The sequence below is a fragment of the Canis lupus genome, chromosome 24 (genome assembly GCF_003254725.2).
Source record: "Canis lupus dingo isolate Sandy chromosome 24, ASM325472v2, whole genome shotgun sequence".
Classification (NCBI taxonomy): domain Eukaryota; kingdom Metazoa; phylum Chordata; class Mammalia; order Carnivora; family Canidae; genus Canis; species Canis lupus.
The window spans coordinates 43,822,408-43,838,133 of record NC_064266.1 but is presented as its reverse complement, the minus strand read 5'-3'; the positions used below and the strand labels follow the sequence as shown (position 1 = coordinate 43,838,133).

The 15,726-nt window shown below is 64.0% G+C and overlaps 1 protein-coding gene across 1 annotated transcript; it reads left to right on the top strand.

Annotated features, from left to right (window-relative positions):
* Window positions 1-8,170: 8,170 nt before the first annotated feature.
* On the top strand, window positions 8,171-15,695 carry CTSZ (cathepsin Z). The gene is made up of 6 exons (XM_025470550.3): window positions 8,171-8,341; window positions 8,852-9,015; window positions 11,841-12,020; window positions 13,637-13,787; window positions 14,106-14,268; window positions 15,090-15,695. The coding sequence occupies exons 1-6, from the start codon at window positions 8,205-8,207 to the stop codon at window positions 15,198-15,200; spliced, it is 906 nt and encodes a 301-aa protein (XP_025326335.1). The 5' UTR covers window positions 8,171-8,204; the 3' UTR covers window positions 15,201-15,695.
* Window positions 15,696-15,726: the final 31 nt, after the last annotated feature.

Sequence of the window (15,726 nt, the reverse complement as noted above, 5' to 3'; positions counted from 1 at the left end):
CGGTCCCGCAGCAGCCCGGTGGGAGCTCCCCGCGGGCCCCAGCCCCCTGGTTTTCAGCGGGTTTGCAGCTTATCCTCTGCTGCATCTCCCCGTCCCGAGGGCCTGACACGGGGAGGGCCTCAGTGAGCGTTTGTGGAGGCGCCCGGGCCGGGCTCTCCGAGCAGCCTTGCTGAGGGCGGCAACTTTTCCTAAAGCCAATAATGTACTTATTCACGAGGCTGTCCCAATGGTGAGGTGGGAGCACGGCGCCTGAGGCCTCACGTCCCGGGCCCCTGAGCGGTGGTCTAGGCTGAAAGTCTAGACTGTTCCAAGAAGGCTGGATGTCAGGAAGGGGCTGTCGATGAGCGACCGCACGCGCTATTCCGGGAAGCCGTGGCTGGCGGCGCTGAAAGGGGCCGCGTTGGCCGGGCCGAGGCGCAGCTGTGACCCGCCTGTGTTCATTCGTCGGGGCCCTCCCGAACCTCGCCCGGGAGCACATTCCTCTTGGTCATCTCCGTTTGCTCAGGGAGGGGAAAGACCAGCTCTCCAGATGGGCGCTTAAAAGGTTTTTCTGTTAATGGGGCGGTTGGCAAAAAAGAAGGGGGGACCATGTTTGCTTTGATTCCCGGCTCCGGGCGGTGTTGACTCAGTCTGGGCGGCTCTGCTGAGCTTTGGCCACCGCGAGGGGCGGGGCCGTCGGGCCGGAGGCTTGGTGGCACCAGGCCCCTCCTCCCGAAACCTCAACTTCCCCAGCTGTAAAATGGGACGATGGTCCTGAGACCCAGGCTTGCGGGAAGACAGAGACGCAGGGGCCGACCCCCAGCACCCCTTCGCGGGTGCGGTTTCTCACATGGGCTCGGTGGGACGGAAGCAGATGTGTGCACAGCACCTGGGAGCTGGGTGCCGACTGGGTGTCGGGGCCCCAGGGGCTGTGCACCGGGGACTGAGCTGTGTGGATGGAGCAGGGGAAGGCGGTCGCTGTGATGGGCAGTCCGCCCCGTCTCCGCTCCGTCTCCACGCCGTTGCCCCCGTGTTTGCCAAGCCAGCCCCCCCGGGGAAGGAGCTCCCCTCTGACCACCAGCTTAGCAAAAGCCAGGGGACTGGTGGATGTGCGAGCCTCTCTCCGACCAATAGAAACGGCCCTTCCTGGGATGCAGGTGAGCAGTGTCCCTGGAGGGCGTCCCCCATGTTCCGTCCTCCCGCCAGGCCCAAGGGATTGGAAGTGGCCGTTGGTGATGAGTGATGGGCCCCTCCTCTCCCCACAAGGAAGGGCAGTGACGGCTCAGGGCCGAGCGTTAGTGAGCATGGCCCAAGAGGGCAGAAGGCTGGAGCGGGGCCCCCCTGAGCGTGCACCATGCCCATGACGAGGCCCAGGGACGATCAAATACCCCCAGGCCGGCCCTTAGCTGAAGCACCCTCTGTCCCCTGGTGGCCGTAGCCATCAGTCCACCAGAAGATGCGGCGATGGCAAGCCTTTTCCTGCATGACACTTGGCTCTATTATGGGCACAGAACTAAGATGATAAGAAAAACCAAGTGTCACCCAGAAACCCCCAATCGGCTGCTTCCAGACTTCCCCCAGGAGGTGTCCCTCGGCGGTCAGATGGAGGCCCCCCCCCATCCGCTGGGCAAATGAAATGTAATTAGGAGAAAAACAGAAGACTCAGAGATTTCATTGATTTCCTCCGCCCCTGATCCTTCCACTTCTGAGCGCGTTGAAGTTCCTTGAATAACTCCAAGAAGATTGTTGAATTATAGTGTTTGCTTGTGATTCAGAAGGAGAAAATTTTTCCAAATGTCTTAGCAAGAAACTGACATCTGAGGGGCCATTATGAGTGAGTCAGCGGGTGTGGGCAGATCATCAGATGAACCGAGTTCTACTTTCTTGTACTCTGCCTCGCTGTGTGCTCTCTTACTGTACAAGAAAGTTCTGGGAGGATGAATAAGTAAGCAGAGGAGAGAAGGACCAGGTTGACGCTGCTGGTTTTCACCAAGCAGGGCTGACCGGCCACCTGGGGAGGCCAGACCTCGGCCCCCTCCAGCGCTGCAACCTGCTGGGCGACCCGGGCTCCCTTCCAGCCTCGGGGCCACACAATGTGACCGCGGTGCCACCTCTCCAGGGACGCGGGGAGTCCGCATCCTGGACTGTGGCGTCTCTGGTTTCCAGGAGGAAGCACACAGGCGCACGCTGGCCCCCCAACTGCTGTGATTCCGAGGTGTCTGGACACAACCTTCTCAAGCGCATCTCTCGCCTCTCCCAAGGTGTGCAGTTCCTGATAAGCAACGTGCCGGGGCAGGAACAGAGATAAGCAGGGGACGGTTCAATACCTGGAGCTGAAATCAAACAAAAATGTAGACTTTTTCAAGCCCCATGTTTGTCCAAGAACCCTCTGTTGTAAAGTCTCAGAAATCCATTCGTTTACCCAACCAATATTGGCTGAGTCCGATTTAGGGGCTCCGGGGACCTGGGAGGAGTGGGAGGTTTGCAGAGACGGGACAGCACCAAGCCCTGCCCGCTGGCCTTGGCCAAGTTCTCTGCGGCTTCAAATGCATGGTGTCCTCGGGCCTGTCCTCCAGCGAAGGGACAAGGCTCACGGGTCTTCGGACACTGACATCCAGGGTACGCTATGAGGAGTCAGGAAGCAGGCTGGCCAGTGGCCTCCAGCTGGGCACCCGGGGCATCCGGACCGCTCAGCTCGCCTTCCTCGTCACCTCTGGCCTATAAGGGGGTTGGCCTAGCGGCCCCCACCTCCCGGGCCCATAACCCCATGCGTCCACTGTCACCGCCTCTCTGGGAGCATCCCTGCCTGGTCATCAGCAACTCTCCCCTCCGGGACCACAGCAGCCCCTACCTGCCCCCTGCTCTTGCCTCTTTCCATTTCACCCTCCCAGTGGTCACAAGAGAGATCTTATGAAGTGAAAATCAGACATCGTCCCAGTCAGACGTCGTCCCCTACCTTCTGGGAAACTAGCTGCAAGCAGGGTACAGTCAACCCCTCAGCCCTCTTGCCACTGCTGATGTGTTGGGTTCAGATCTCTGATGGGAAGACACCTGTCAGGGCACAGAGGGGGTGAGGTGTAGGCCTCCCCTGGGGAAGGAGGGACGGGGAGGTGGGCAGAAAGGTCAGGCTGTGTGGGAGGTGTGGGCTGGGCTGGGCTGCAGTGCTCCAGGCAGTGGGCCCTGCAGCTGGGAGGTCGGGAAGGGGCGTTGAGGGTCCTGTTTGCTCCCGGGTGACTTCACCCCTGCCTACCTCCTGGCCAGCCATCCCTGCTGCCATGCTCCCCATCGCTTCTTCCGGCTGGTCAGGCCTACCAATGTGTATGTATTCCTTTTTTTTTTTTTTTTTTTTTTAAGATTTTATTTAGTTATTCCTGAGAGACACATGGAGAGACGCAGAGACGCAGGCAGAGGGAGGAGCTCCCTAAGGGGAGCCCAATGCGGGACTCGATCCCTCAACTGGGATCACACCCTGAGCCGAAGGCAGACACTCCACCAGTGAGCCACCCAGGCGTCCCTGTGTATGTATTTCAAGGCCTTTGCACCCATTCTTCCTTCTGTTTTAAAAGTTCAGCACTTTCCATGGCTATGTCCTCATCATTCAATCCCAACCCCTTGGAGAGCTGTGAGGACCGTCCTAGACCTGGAGCTCTAGGCCCTGGAGGGCGCCCTGTCTCTCGCAGGCCCCGTGGGACTCATCACTGCTGTGTCCCCAGGGCGGGGACAGTGGTCTGGCACAAACCAGGTGCCCAACAAATACTTGCCGACCACCTGACTATAGAGACAGAGCAGATTCGATCAGGTGAGCGAGCAAGACCCCTCCGGTCACGGGCCAGCTCCTGAGCGGGCTCCATGTCACATGCCCAGCGGTGACCCACGTGTCCTGAAGGTGATGCTAGCAGGTCAGCCCCACAAATGTGACCCCAGGAAGCCACGTTTCCCCCCAGGCGTTCACGTGCAGCCGAGAGAGGGGAGGATGGCACTGGGGACAGCGGCGGGATGGCCTGTGTGCCCCCCTCTGTAGTCCGCCGGGGGTTCGCTGCAGAGGCGTCTGCAAAGTGACAGGCGCGTGGCCGGCAAGGCAGCCACGGCACCCCGCAAAGCCGGGCTTGCCCATGGAGCGCCGGCGGAGGCCCCCAAAACAAACGCCGTATCCAGGATGTGGCCAAACTCAGGAAGGCAGAACAAGAGGCAGAGTGTCCACAGCTCGCGTGGGAGCCAGACGCATGGCACGAAGGAGAGAAAGGGTCTTGAGGCAACCGCACAGTAAACCAAAACTCATCCCGTGCACTCTTCGGGTAGCGAGCGGGCCGCCGGCCCCACTGCGAAGCACGCGTGTCCGTGTCCCCACGAGGGGAGAAATCGCTCTTACCTTCAGGAATGAGTAGGCTTCTGGGTTGGGGCCGGGGCGGGGGTGGGCCGCGAGCGTGCCCGGGCACTTCAGGGGCTAAACCGTGAGGGAGGGTGACACCTGCGCCCCCGGGCCTCCTGCCTGTTGACCCAAGGTCTCTCCACCTCCCTGCAGCCGGTCTCCCCACCTGTAAAGGGGGTGAGAGCACCTGACTCGGCCGCTCAGGCTTGTGCCCAGAACCAGATGAGAGAGCAGACGCCTCCCGGAGTGGAGAGCCTTCTAGAACGCCATCGCCTCTGCCTTGAAGCACCAGGGCGCAGGTATGACTCCGTTAGTTACATCCAGAAGGGGGGCCTCAGGCGCAAGGTCGGTCCCGGGGTCAGAACCCCATGGTGGACTCTGGAGAGCCCTGAGCCCCCCAACGTCTGTTAGATGCGGCTCCAGACTCTGCCCGCGGCCAAGGAGCTGGGGGGCAGGGGCGGGCCCAGGCTGTGGTCTGGGGGCCCGATCGGAGCCGCCCGAGCCCAGGCCACACACAGAAACCAGTGCTTTTCCTCCAAACGTGGCGGGCGGGGGGCGGGGGGTGGGGAGGAGGGATGGGAGGGTGGCCCCGCCAGGCATGTCCTCCCACTGGGCCCTGGGGAAACTTCCAGGGCCGCTGGCGCTGGGCCCTCAGCGGAGCCCGGAGCCCCGAGGCCGGCCTGCTCCACTCCGAGACCACGGCCCCGGCCCCGGCGGCAGGGAGAGAGAGCCCGGGCCCACAGGCGGGGGAGACCTCACTTCCTCCTCGGCGCCTTGAAATGTATGGTGTTAAATGGGCACCTGGGTGGCACGGCAGTTGGGCATCTGCCTTTGGCCCAGGGTGTGACCCTGGGGTCCCGGGATCGAGTCCCGCGTCAGGCTCCCCGTAGGGAGCCTGCTTCTCCCTCTGCCTCTGTCTCTGCCCCTCTCTCTGGGTCTCTCATGGATAAATAAATAAAAACCTTAAAAAAAAATAAATGTCCAACTCCCTCCCCTCCCCCTGGCTGCGCTTTCCATCCTCGTCTGAGTGCGAGTTGCTTCCCAGTCAGGAGGATCCCGGTGAGCGCAGGGTCAGCTCTGTTCAGACCTGAACATCCCCGGCCCTCCCGGCACCTGCTTCTGACCTCCTGCGCGCAGTGCTGGGATTTATGGGAGAGATGCACTTGGTGGGGCCGATGAACGCAGTATCTGGTCTTTGCAGTTTCTGGCTCACAAGTCCCTAAACCTTTGGAATTTTGAAAGCGGTAAAGGGCGATAAAGGTGGGTATTTATTTATTTATTTATATTTTTTAATGTTTTTATTTTTTTTAAAAGAAGGCTCCATGCCCAGCATGGAGCCCAAGGCGAAGCTTGAACTCGAGACCTGGAGATGGAGACCTGAGCTGAGATCAGACACTCAGCCGGCTGAGACCCCCCAGGCGCCCCTAGGTGTCTTGTTATGTTAAAGAGGCCACGGTGGACCCCACCCCAAGGCAGGGGCTGGTAGCCCCCAGGTCCATCTTGTGACTAGTTGGTTGCAATTTCTAGTCCCTTCTCCAGACCTCCCCTGAGAGGGGAGGGAGGCACCTGGAGAGAGAGCCTCAAACTCCACACCCTTCCACATTCCTTGCTCTATCTCTTCATCTGGCTGTTGATTCTTATCCTGTAATAGGCTGGTAAATGTGTTTCCTGAGTTCTGTGCGACGCTCTGCAAACTAATTGAGGGTAAGGAAGGGGCCTTCAGAACCTCCCATCTGGAGTCGATGGGTCAGAAGCACAAGTTACAGCCTGGAGCTCACGACTGGCCTCTGATGGGGGGGCAGCCTCGTAGGGCCGAGCCCTTACCTTGTGCCAGCTGCTGCCAGGCGATGTCAGGACTGAGTGCAATTCTCAGACACCCGCTGGGTGCTTGGGGCGAGGGGATGGGACCCAAATCTCATGCTGGGAGTGGGTCAAGGGACCTTTAGAGATAACCCCTCTGTCTGACCCTGGCCCAGAGAGGCCTCTTGATCAGTCAAGCCCCGCAAAGAATTTGCAGGGCTTGGAGTAAAATGAAAATGAAGGCCACGTGCAGGTCCCCATCCACACTGGCTTGGGGATCTGAGTACAGGGTCTATACCCAGGGCGTCTTCAGAGCAGCCCGTTCTCCCAGTGGCTGTATGTGGTGTCGAGGAGCAGGGACTCCTGTCCCCCCTCTAAGACTGTCCCGGCTGGAGTGAGAATAGAATGACCTGACGCAGAGTAACAGGAGAGGATCAAACTTAATTTCCTACAGATGGGGAATCCACACAGAAATTCCCAAGACGGTCGGTGAAAATGAGGTGACTGGGACATCCCAAATGACAGGGACAGCGTCGGGGACGGGGTCTGGGCCCGAGAGCGGAGGAACGCAGTTCACAGGGCGCCACGGAGAGCGGGGCTCCGTAACTAGACGTCTGTCCCCCACGGAGGGGCCGCTCGGATCAAGTCTGTCTCTGCGAGTAACCCCCGTCCTGGGAAAGGCTCCCAGTTTAGGTGCTTGTGTGGAGGTGCAGGAGGGGCCGGAGTTTCTCTGGAGCCTGCAGCTCCGAATCACCTTCATGCCAAGTGGCCATCTCGGGGTGACCTGCCCTCGGCCCCTACAGTAGAAAAGCTTGTAAGTCAGCACATTTTCACCCAATATTAGGGATGAGGCCCGGACCTCACGGCCCAGCCATTGAGGGGAAGCCTGAGTGAGCCCTCCTCGTCCCTTGTTGGGAAACCTGTGGTTGGCCTTTGCACCTTCTGGGCCCTGACAGTCTGTGGGTGCACGAGGCCCCCCAACAGTATGTGTCACTCACTGATGTTGTGTGACCTCTCTGGCTGTTCCCAAGCGATGATGAGCTCTTAGCTTTTTCCTTAGTGGGTACCAGAAGTCCACCTTTTAGGAAGACACCCCCACACACACACCCGGTCCCCACGTGGGTGACCTGAGTCATGTAGCTGACCTGAGGTGGAACGGGAAGTCTGGCCCAGGGGCTTCACACCCAGAGCGGGGCAGAGGGCTCTGAGGCCAGGCCCCGGGCACCCGCTGGGGCAAAGCTGGAGGGCCCCCACCCCCGCTCCAGCGTGAGTGCTGCCCTGCAGGATCGGGCGGCGCCCAGCCCACCCCCACGATGAACTGTCTGGGACTGAGGGTTACAGGAGCCGCTGTTCGGGAAGATAAAAGACACATCGTGGGTAAAGCGCGGGTCTGCTCGTGGCCCCGGCCATGCTTCACGGGGCTCAGCTTCTGGACTGGTGAACAGGGCCCGGGCCCCGACGGCACCTCTGGGCAGGCCTCCCGGCGCGGCTGGGACCGCAGGGCCACCGCAGGGCCCCCCAGGGGGCTCGCGGGAATTGCAGGAAGCCCACGGGCATCTTCCTTGGGGATTGCCAGCTGGGCGCGGGCCTCGGGGGAGGCCCATTCCTGGGCAGGAGAGCGCCGCGAGCTCCGGAGGCCCCTGGAGCACAGCCCGGCCTGGTGGCCTCGCAGGTGGCTGCCACTCACGAGGGGCAGGAGGGGGACACACTTAAGTCAGTCCTAAACCCAGGCCGGGGGACCCACTTCTGCTTCGGCTTCCCCTCTCTGCCCAAGCCGTCGGGGCCGCGGGGGCACCTTCCCAGCTTCTGGGCGAGTCGGGCTGTAGTTAGGCTCCCGAGCCAGAGAAGTTCCCCCCGGGCCGAAGCTAGCCCGGCCCCTCCCGCTCCGGGGGCAGCCCCGCTGGGGGCGGCGGCAGGTGCTCGCCCGGGGCCGGGCCGGGCCGGGCGGGCGGGCGGCGGGGCGGGGCGGGGCGGGGGTGCGGCCCGCCCCGGGGTGGGTCAGGGCGCGGCCACCTTAAGGCCCGGCGGGGCGGGGCGGGCGGGCGAGGCCGGAGCCATGGCGCCGTCCGGGCCGCTGCTGCGGCTGCTGCTGCTCGGGCTGCTGGCGGGCGCGCCGGCCGCGGCCTCCCTCCTGCGGGCCCGGGGCTGCCGGCGGCCCCTGCGGGCGGACCAGCTGTCGGGGCTGGGGCGCAGGTGGGCGGCTCTCGGGGCTCGGACCGTGGGGCCCAGGGCCGGGCCGGCCTCCCTGACCTCCCGGGGCAAAGCCCGCAATGCGCTTGGCCGCTCCCTGCGACCTGCCGCGGCCGGGCCTCGCCTGGGGCCTCGGGGGCGTTGCGGGGCGGCCTGGGGCCTGCTGCTTCCTGCGTCCCTCTCATCCTGGGGGTGGGCTCCCCTGCTGGCAGAGGGGTCCCCTGGTGATGGAGGGGCTCCCCTGATGACAGAGGGGTCCCCTGGTGATGGAGGGGTCCCCTGGTGATGGAGGGGCTCCCCGATGACAGAGGGGTCCCCTGGTGATGGAGGGGTCCCCTGGTGATGGAGGGGCTCCCCTGATGACAGAGGGGTCCCCTGGTGATGGAGGGGTCCCCTGGTGATGGAGGGGCTCCCCTGCTGACGGAGGGGTCCCCTGGTGACCGAGGGGCTCACCACCCGCTCTCACTTGGGGGAGGGCAGCGGGCACTGACCCTGTCGGCCGGTCTCTTCCAGGACGTACCCCCGGCCTCATGAGTACCTGTCCCCGTCGGACCTGCCCAAGAGCTGGGACTGGCGCAACGTGAACGGAGTCAACTACGCCAGCGCCACCAGGAACCAGCACATCCCCCAGTACTGCGGCTCCTGCTGGGCCCACGGCAGCACCAGCGCCATGGCGGGTAGGCCGCCGCCCACGGCCCCCCTGACGCGGCCACCGAGGCCTGACCGACGGCCCCCGGGCGGCCCGTGACCCTGTGCCCGGCCCGGCGCGCAGTGGGAGGCGTCTGGGCCTCGCCGGCGGGGGGCGGCGGACGCGTGCCCGCTGCCGCTCCTCACCGACCCGGGAGGGCCTGCCCGGGGCCCGAAGCCTGTGGCCCCAGCCACTTGGGGTCAAACCAGAAGGGCCAACTCGCCCAACCCCCTGCCAGGGCTGGGGACAGGGAAGTGAAACTGCTTTTCAGCCGCAGTTAATGTTTGAGCTGCAGGCCGGTCCCGGGCCTGGGATATTGAGACCGGCTGGTTTTCCCCTCTGGAGGGCTGAGGGGCGGGGGTGGGGAGATGTCGCCCTGCCTTGGCCTCCTGGCAGGGCGTGGGAGGGGCTCGGCCAGCCCCAGTGGCCGCCCAGGGGTCCAGCCGCCTGCAGGGCACCCGAATTCCACGGCAGACGGGACTCTCCGGGTGGGAGTCTGGCCCCGGGAGGGCAGAGGACCACCGCCCCCTCCCTGGTGGGTAGCTCCCGGGGCAGGCCTGGTATGGTCTGTGGCCTCATAGTAAGTGGATTAAGAGCAGGGTGGCTCCATCGAGGCCTCCGAGCTGCCCCGTGACTGTTCCCATTTTGCAGATGTGGGAACTGAGGTCCAGGGCAAGGAGGTCAGGAGACTCAGCCGCGGGAGGGCCACCCAGGGGGCTGGACCTGGGGCCGGGACCTCTGCTGGGCTGTCTCTAGGATGAGGGGTGGAGGGTGGGGCCTGGACGCCAGGGCTGGCAGCTGTAGCTGGGGCGTGTGCTGGGGCCTCCCTGGTGGCCCTGCCCTGGCTCGCTTCTGGGGATGAGCGAGGAGACCCTGGGGCCGGAGCGTAACTCCGGACCCTTAGGGGAAGAGGGGGAAGGGGCAGATAGGCTGAGGCCCCGTGTTGAGGTGTGAGAGGAGCGCCCTTGGGGAGGCCCCGGCCGAGTGGGCCTCGACGCCCAGGGTCAGGGTGGAGGCGAGGGCCCCTGCGGAGCCCAAAGAGGGCCTCGTGGGGTGGGGGAGGGACGCGTCCGTCCTTGGGCCCCGGCCGGGGTTCCATGGGCAGGTGGTCACCCCTGCACGCTTCCGGGGTGGCCCCTCTCCTGGGCAGACGACTGCGGCTCCTCTTCTCCTCCAACCAGTAACGTTCTCCCCGGCGGCAGAGCCAGGCTTCCTCTTTCACGGAGAAAGTAGAAGCACCGAGGGGACTTCCGTGGCCCCGCGGCCACCAACCCGCGCTCTTGGCCCCCCTTCCTGTCCCTGGGCCCCGCCCCCGGGCAGGTGCGCGCTGGCAGGAGCCCCGAGCAGGAGCCCCGAGCCGTGCCACCTCCGGAGCGGCGCCCGCGGGGCCATCTGCCCTCAGGGGGCTGTCCCACCCCGCCCCCCACGCTCCGGGCTGCCTGGGCCCGGGCCCCGCCATCTGCTTTCCAGCCCCTCGTCCCCCCAGCGGAGCCTCCGAGCATCGGGTCCCCGGCTTCGCCTTCATCTGCCCCCCGCCGGCCCGGGCCTCTGCCTGGAGGCTGCTCACGCCCGTGCGCGGGCTTCGGGCCTGGGGGGCAGCACCGGGCGGTGGCTGCGGGGGGGGCGGCGGGCGCCCCGGGCCCAGGGCAGGAGGCGCCTCCACCGTGGAGCGGCCAGGCCGCCCGCTGCCTCCACGGAGGGGCCGAGGCTGGGGAAGCAGGCGGCCGCGTTGGCAGCTTCGCCAGAGGGGACGGGAGGGCACGCGAGCGAGGCTGCGCTGGGCCGAAGGCAGAAAGGGGCCACGGGCGGGAGCGGAACGGGGGGCGAGGGGAGCCGCACTGCGCAGCCCCCGCCGCCTTTCCGTGGGGGCGCGGCCCTGGCGCTCCTTGCTGCTGCTTCAAGAAAGGCAGGTCCACGCGGCCTTGGGGAGGGGGCGGGGTCACGCCCCTATTGTCCCAGGAGGTGGGTTGGGGCGCACAGAGATGAGGGAGCTGCCTTTGAGTTTCCCAGTGAAGTTTGGGAGAGGCAGGCGGGGCTGGGGCCCTGGTGACGGGGTCCCCGCGGGCCGGGAGCGAGCGGGCAGTGGGGCCTCGGGTCCCGCGACAGCAGGCGTCTCTCCGGAGTGGGGATCCCTGCGCAGCCGCGGCGCCTAAGGACACCCGGACCCATGGAGGCGAAGCGATGTAGGAAGCGTGAGGATGGAGAACCTGCGTCGGGGAAGTGACCTCCCGGGGCTCAGCGGCCAGGGCCAGGCTGCAGTTAGGGACGGCGGCCCACGCGCTCAGGCGGCTGATCGTGAGCACCTCCTGTGTGTCCCCCACGGCGTTTGGGCGCAGGGGCTACGGCCCGGGGAGCCCCGGGGAGTGGTGAGCAGGTGCCCTGGAGTGTGTGGACAGGCCAGGGGCCCGAGGACAGGGCAGGGCAGCCACCTGCAGCCAGCCAAGGGGCAGGAGTGGCCAGGCCCCGGGGAACAATGAGGAAGGGGTGGCGGGCTGGGGGGGCCATTGCCTGTGATTGGCGGTGAGCTCCAGAAGGCCCAGGCTGGCCAGAGGAGTGCAAGTGGAGCAGCAAGGAGCACACGGGCCTGGGTGATGACACCGGGGACATGGGGGGGGCACCCCGGGGGGCACGACTGTCCCGTTCCAGGCTTGGTCCTCGGGGCCGGCCCCAGTTCTTGTCCTGCCAGCCCTCCAGCAGGTGCTTCCAGAGCCCCCGCAGCCTGGCGGTGTGGACAGACGGTCCGTCCCTGGAGGGGCCGGGCAGTGGGGGGAGTGGGGGGTGCGTGCTGACCAGGTGTGGGTGCTGCCCTTGCAGACAGGATCAACATCAAGAGGAAGGGAGCCTGGCCCTCCACCCTGCTGTCCGTGCAGCACGTCCTCGACTGCGCCAACGCGGGCTCCTGTGAGGGCGGCAATGACCTGCCGGTGTGGAGCTACGCCCACGAGCACGGCATCCCGGACGAGACCTGCAACAACTACCAGGCTAAGGACCAGGGTAGGCTCCTGCCCACCCCCAGCGCCCTCCTCCCGGGGACGGAGCTACCCGGAGCCCGGGTGACCCCCCACTTCTCCCGCTCTGAGGCCGGGGTGTACAGGGGGCACGGAGGTGGGCGCCCCCCACCCCTGAAGCTGGTGAGGCTCGGGGAGCAGGCAGGTGGTTGTGGGGAAGACCTACACAAAAGATGGGGGCCATCTCCAGCCTCGTGCCCCGGGGCCAGGACTGGCCTGGTTTGGGTTCTGGCCTGTTGGCCTTTGGGTGGTTTCCTGGGGCCTCTGGAAGGTGGGGCCTTGCCGAGGCAGGCCTAGATGCTCCCGAGTGGTGAGGGGAGCAGGCCGGCAGGTGGGTCGCTGTCCTCAACGGACGCGCACGGGCCCGGCTGGAGCATGGCCTGCTCCCCCTGCCTGGACCTGTGCGTGTGGGCGCAGCCGGAGCGGAGGGGCCTGCAGCCACCAGCAGAGCCCGTCTGCTGTCCGACCCGGGGGGTGGCACCGTCCCTCTGGGCTGCTCCCCTGGGGAACCAAAGGCATGGAAGTGCAAACCCCAAACCTGTAATTGGCAGTGTTAGGTCACCTGTTCGCGTCTGAGTCCCTCGTGGCCAGAGCGGGGAGCCAGGGTGCCCCCGGGGCCATCAGAGACAGGCCGCAGGAGTGGGGAGCCACTGTGGCTGCTCTTCCGCCCACACCCTCTCCCTCATAAAGGGTGAGCTGCAGCAGCCCCTGTGCCCTTGGTGCCCGAGCATGCTCTGGGCGCCGTCGCACACCCACGGGGTGCCCCCGCCTGGCCTCCCGAGCCACGCTGCACAGCCAGAAAATTCCCCCAGACTGGTTGGGTGAGTCCTGTTGGGCAAACACAGCGGGGGGCAGAGAACCAGGGAGAGGGCTGGCGAGGCTGAGAAGGCTCTGGAGATTGGGGTCGGTGGTCCCTGGGGCCGCGCGTCGCCCTGCACTGGTCGCCCTGGCCTCGGCCAGGTCCCCGAACCCCCCAAGGGCGGCAGGGCCCAGCACAGCTGAGCCAACCCGACTGTTTGCCCTACAGTCTTGTCTCCGAGGTAGCCAGTGTGGCCGCAGACCGTCCCTGTCCAGCTGTATTGGGCACGGGGCATTTGGCGTGTTGGGGACAAATGAAACCAGCCACTCAGTCCTCAAGGAGTCTGATGTCCTGGGGGGAATCTGGACAGATGGGAAATTAGAACAAGTGGGTAACACGAGAGTGGTCAAGAGGCAGGGCGGGAGATGGCCAGGGCCTGGGAAGGATGCAGGGGCCCGTGTGGTCTTACAGAGCTAAGAGCCTCCTCTTTTGTGGCCTAATTCTCGATACCTCCCTAAGACAAAAAAAAAAAAAAGGAAGAAAATGCTTATTTTTTTCCTAACCTACCGACCTGCTCACTAGCAATACAATTATCTTACTAAAAGCTAGTAATTCAATTACACTCTTCCGCTACGGAGTTTTGTGAAAAGACCCTGTCCTTGGCCTCCGGAGGAAGAGAGGAGGCTAACCTCCGAGGGCCTGCGCATCGGCCGCGCTGGCGGAGCGGACGGCGGGTGTGGACGGGCTGCTCTGTCCGCGGGTTAGGGAGGCGGCCTCACGCTGACCTTGCCTGCCGCCCCCAGAGTGCAACAAGTTCAACCAGTGCGGAACGTGTACCGAGTTCAAGGAGTGCCACGCCATCCAGAACTACACGCTCTGGAGAGTCGGCGACTATGGCTCCCTCTCCGGCAGGGAGAAGATGATGGCCGAGATCTACGCCAACGGCCCCATCAGGTGAGCGGGCCGGGGCCGCTGCCAGCCCGGGCCCTGTGGCCCCGTCCCGGGCCGGCTTCACCGTCAGGGCTGCGCGAGCGTTGTCCTCCGTAGAGCTGGCACTCAGGACGCTAGTGAGGGTGAAGGGCGTGCGCACGCACACCACACGCACATGTGCACACACGCACACGCGCACACACACGCACACGCGCGCAGTGAAGGACGACAGAGGCTCCCGCAGAGCCCTCCCCGCATGGTCTGAGTCGGCTCCTCGGGCCCGTGGGGCCCGTGGTGAGTCCTTCCCGCCGAGGTGCTAATCCTTCCACGGCTTGCGCGCAGCTGCGGAATCATGGCGACGGAGAAGATGGTCAACTACACGGGAGGCATCCACGCGGAGTACCAGGAGCAGGCCTACATAAACCACGTCATCTCTGTGGTGGGCTGGGGTGTCAGCGACGGCACCGAGTACTGGATCGTCCGGAATTCGTGGGGAGAACCGTGGGTAAGATGTTTGCACGTAGCCCCCTCACCCCCAGGTCTGTCCTGGCTCCTGGCTGCCAACTGCGGCCCCGAGCAGGGGGGGCTTCCGGCAGGGGTCGGGCCCTCCCAGCGGGGATGGCGGCTGTCACTGTCCCATACATTGTAGCGGGTTTAGTGGCATCGCTGGCCCCTCCCTGACCCCCCGTGCGGCCCTACCGGTGTCTCCAGACATTGCCAGGTGTCTCCTGGGGGCCCCGCCCAGGTTGTGAAGCACTGTTCTGGAACTTTCAGTACAGCTCCATTGTTGCTTTACAACCATCTTGTCCTTTCTGCTGCCGTAGTTTCCACTCTTCTAAGTGATATTACAGTTTTTTCAAAAATACTTTTGGGTTGGGTCAAAAATCCAAGGGAGATAAATTAACTGCCAAAATTTCCATTTCTAAGACTCAGTATTAACCATTAACAGTGTAAGACACAGAAATTCATTACTCTGAAGTGCAGGAGAGTGATTAATGTTGAAGTGATGAAATGTCAATATTTTTGATGAAAGGACTAGAAACCGGGGATATTAATAAGTAGTTAAGTCATCGAGCCCGAAGAGTCAACATTCTAGTTGCATTCATTTGCTTTTGGCTCACAGGGCCACGCACCCCACTCGTTAAACATTAATCAAGTAGAAATATTTCACGGCAGGTATTTCTGAGGAGGGGTCCCGTGCAAGGGCAGGGGCGGTGGAGCAGGCGTGGCGCCTGGACTGTGGTGAGGGGGCAGAGGGTGGCGTGCTCGCGGAGCTGTGGGTCTATGGGACCCATGGAGGCTAACGTGTGGTCCCCCTGCCCACAGGGTGAGCGCGGCTGGATGAGGATAGTGACCAGCACCTATAAAGACGGGAAGGGTGCCAGTTACAACCTTGCCGTCGAGGAGTACTGTACGTTTGGGGACCCCATCGTCTAAGGCCCAGGCCCCCAGAAGAACATTTTAGGAAATGATATCGTGAATCACAGTCAGAGGGGGTCCCATCGTTACGGGCACTGGTTTGGTCCCGCCACGGTCTGAAGGGACGAGGGGTTGGCATCCGGCTGGTCACGGCACCGCACACCTGTCACCACGCAGACCGCTGTGGCGCTGGCTGGAAGGGCGCTCCTGAGGGAGAGTCTGAAACGGGATGGCTGAGACCCGGGTGCCAGCAGCTCCCCTGCCACCATGACTGCGGCAAACCGTTTGCCTGGCAGAGGTGCAATCTGTAAGGCATTAATGATGTGACCTCCGGTCTCTTCGGTGCATGATTTGGTGTTTTCTATTTGGCAGGTGTGGTGTCTAATGTGGTAAAAAAGGGCAGACTTATCACCAGTTCCTCTGTCACCTTGGAATCAGTGGTGGGGGCGGAGGGAGAGGATGGCCATTTGAGATTGCCCGAGTGATGAATAAAACACGTGACTCCCCACAGGAGTAGAGTCTGGGTGTGCCTCATTTACACACG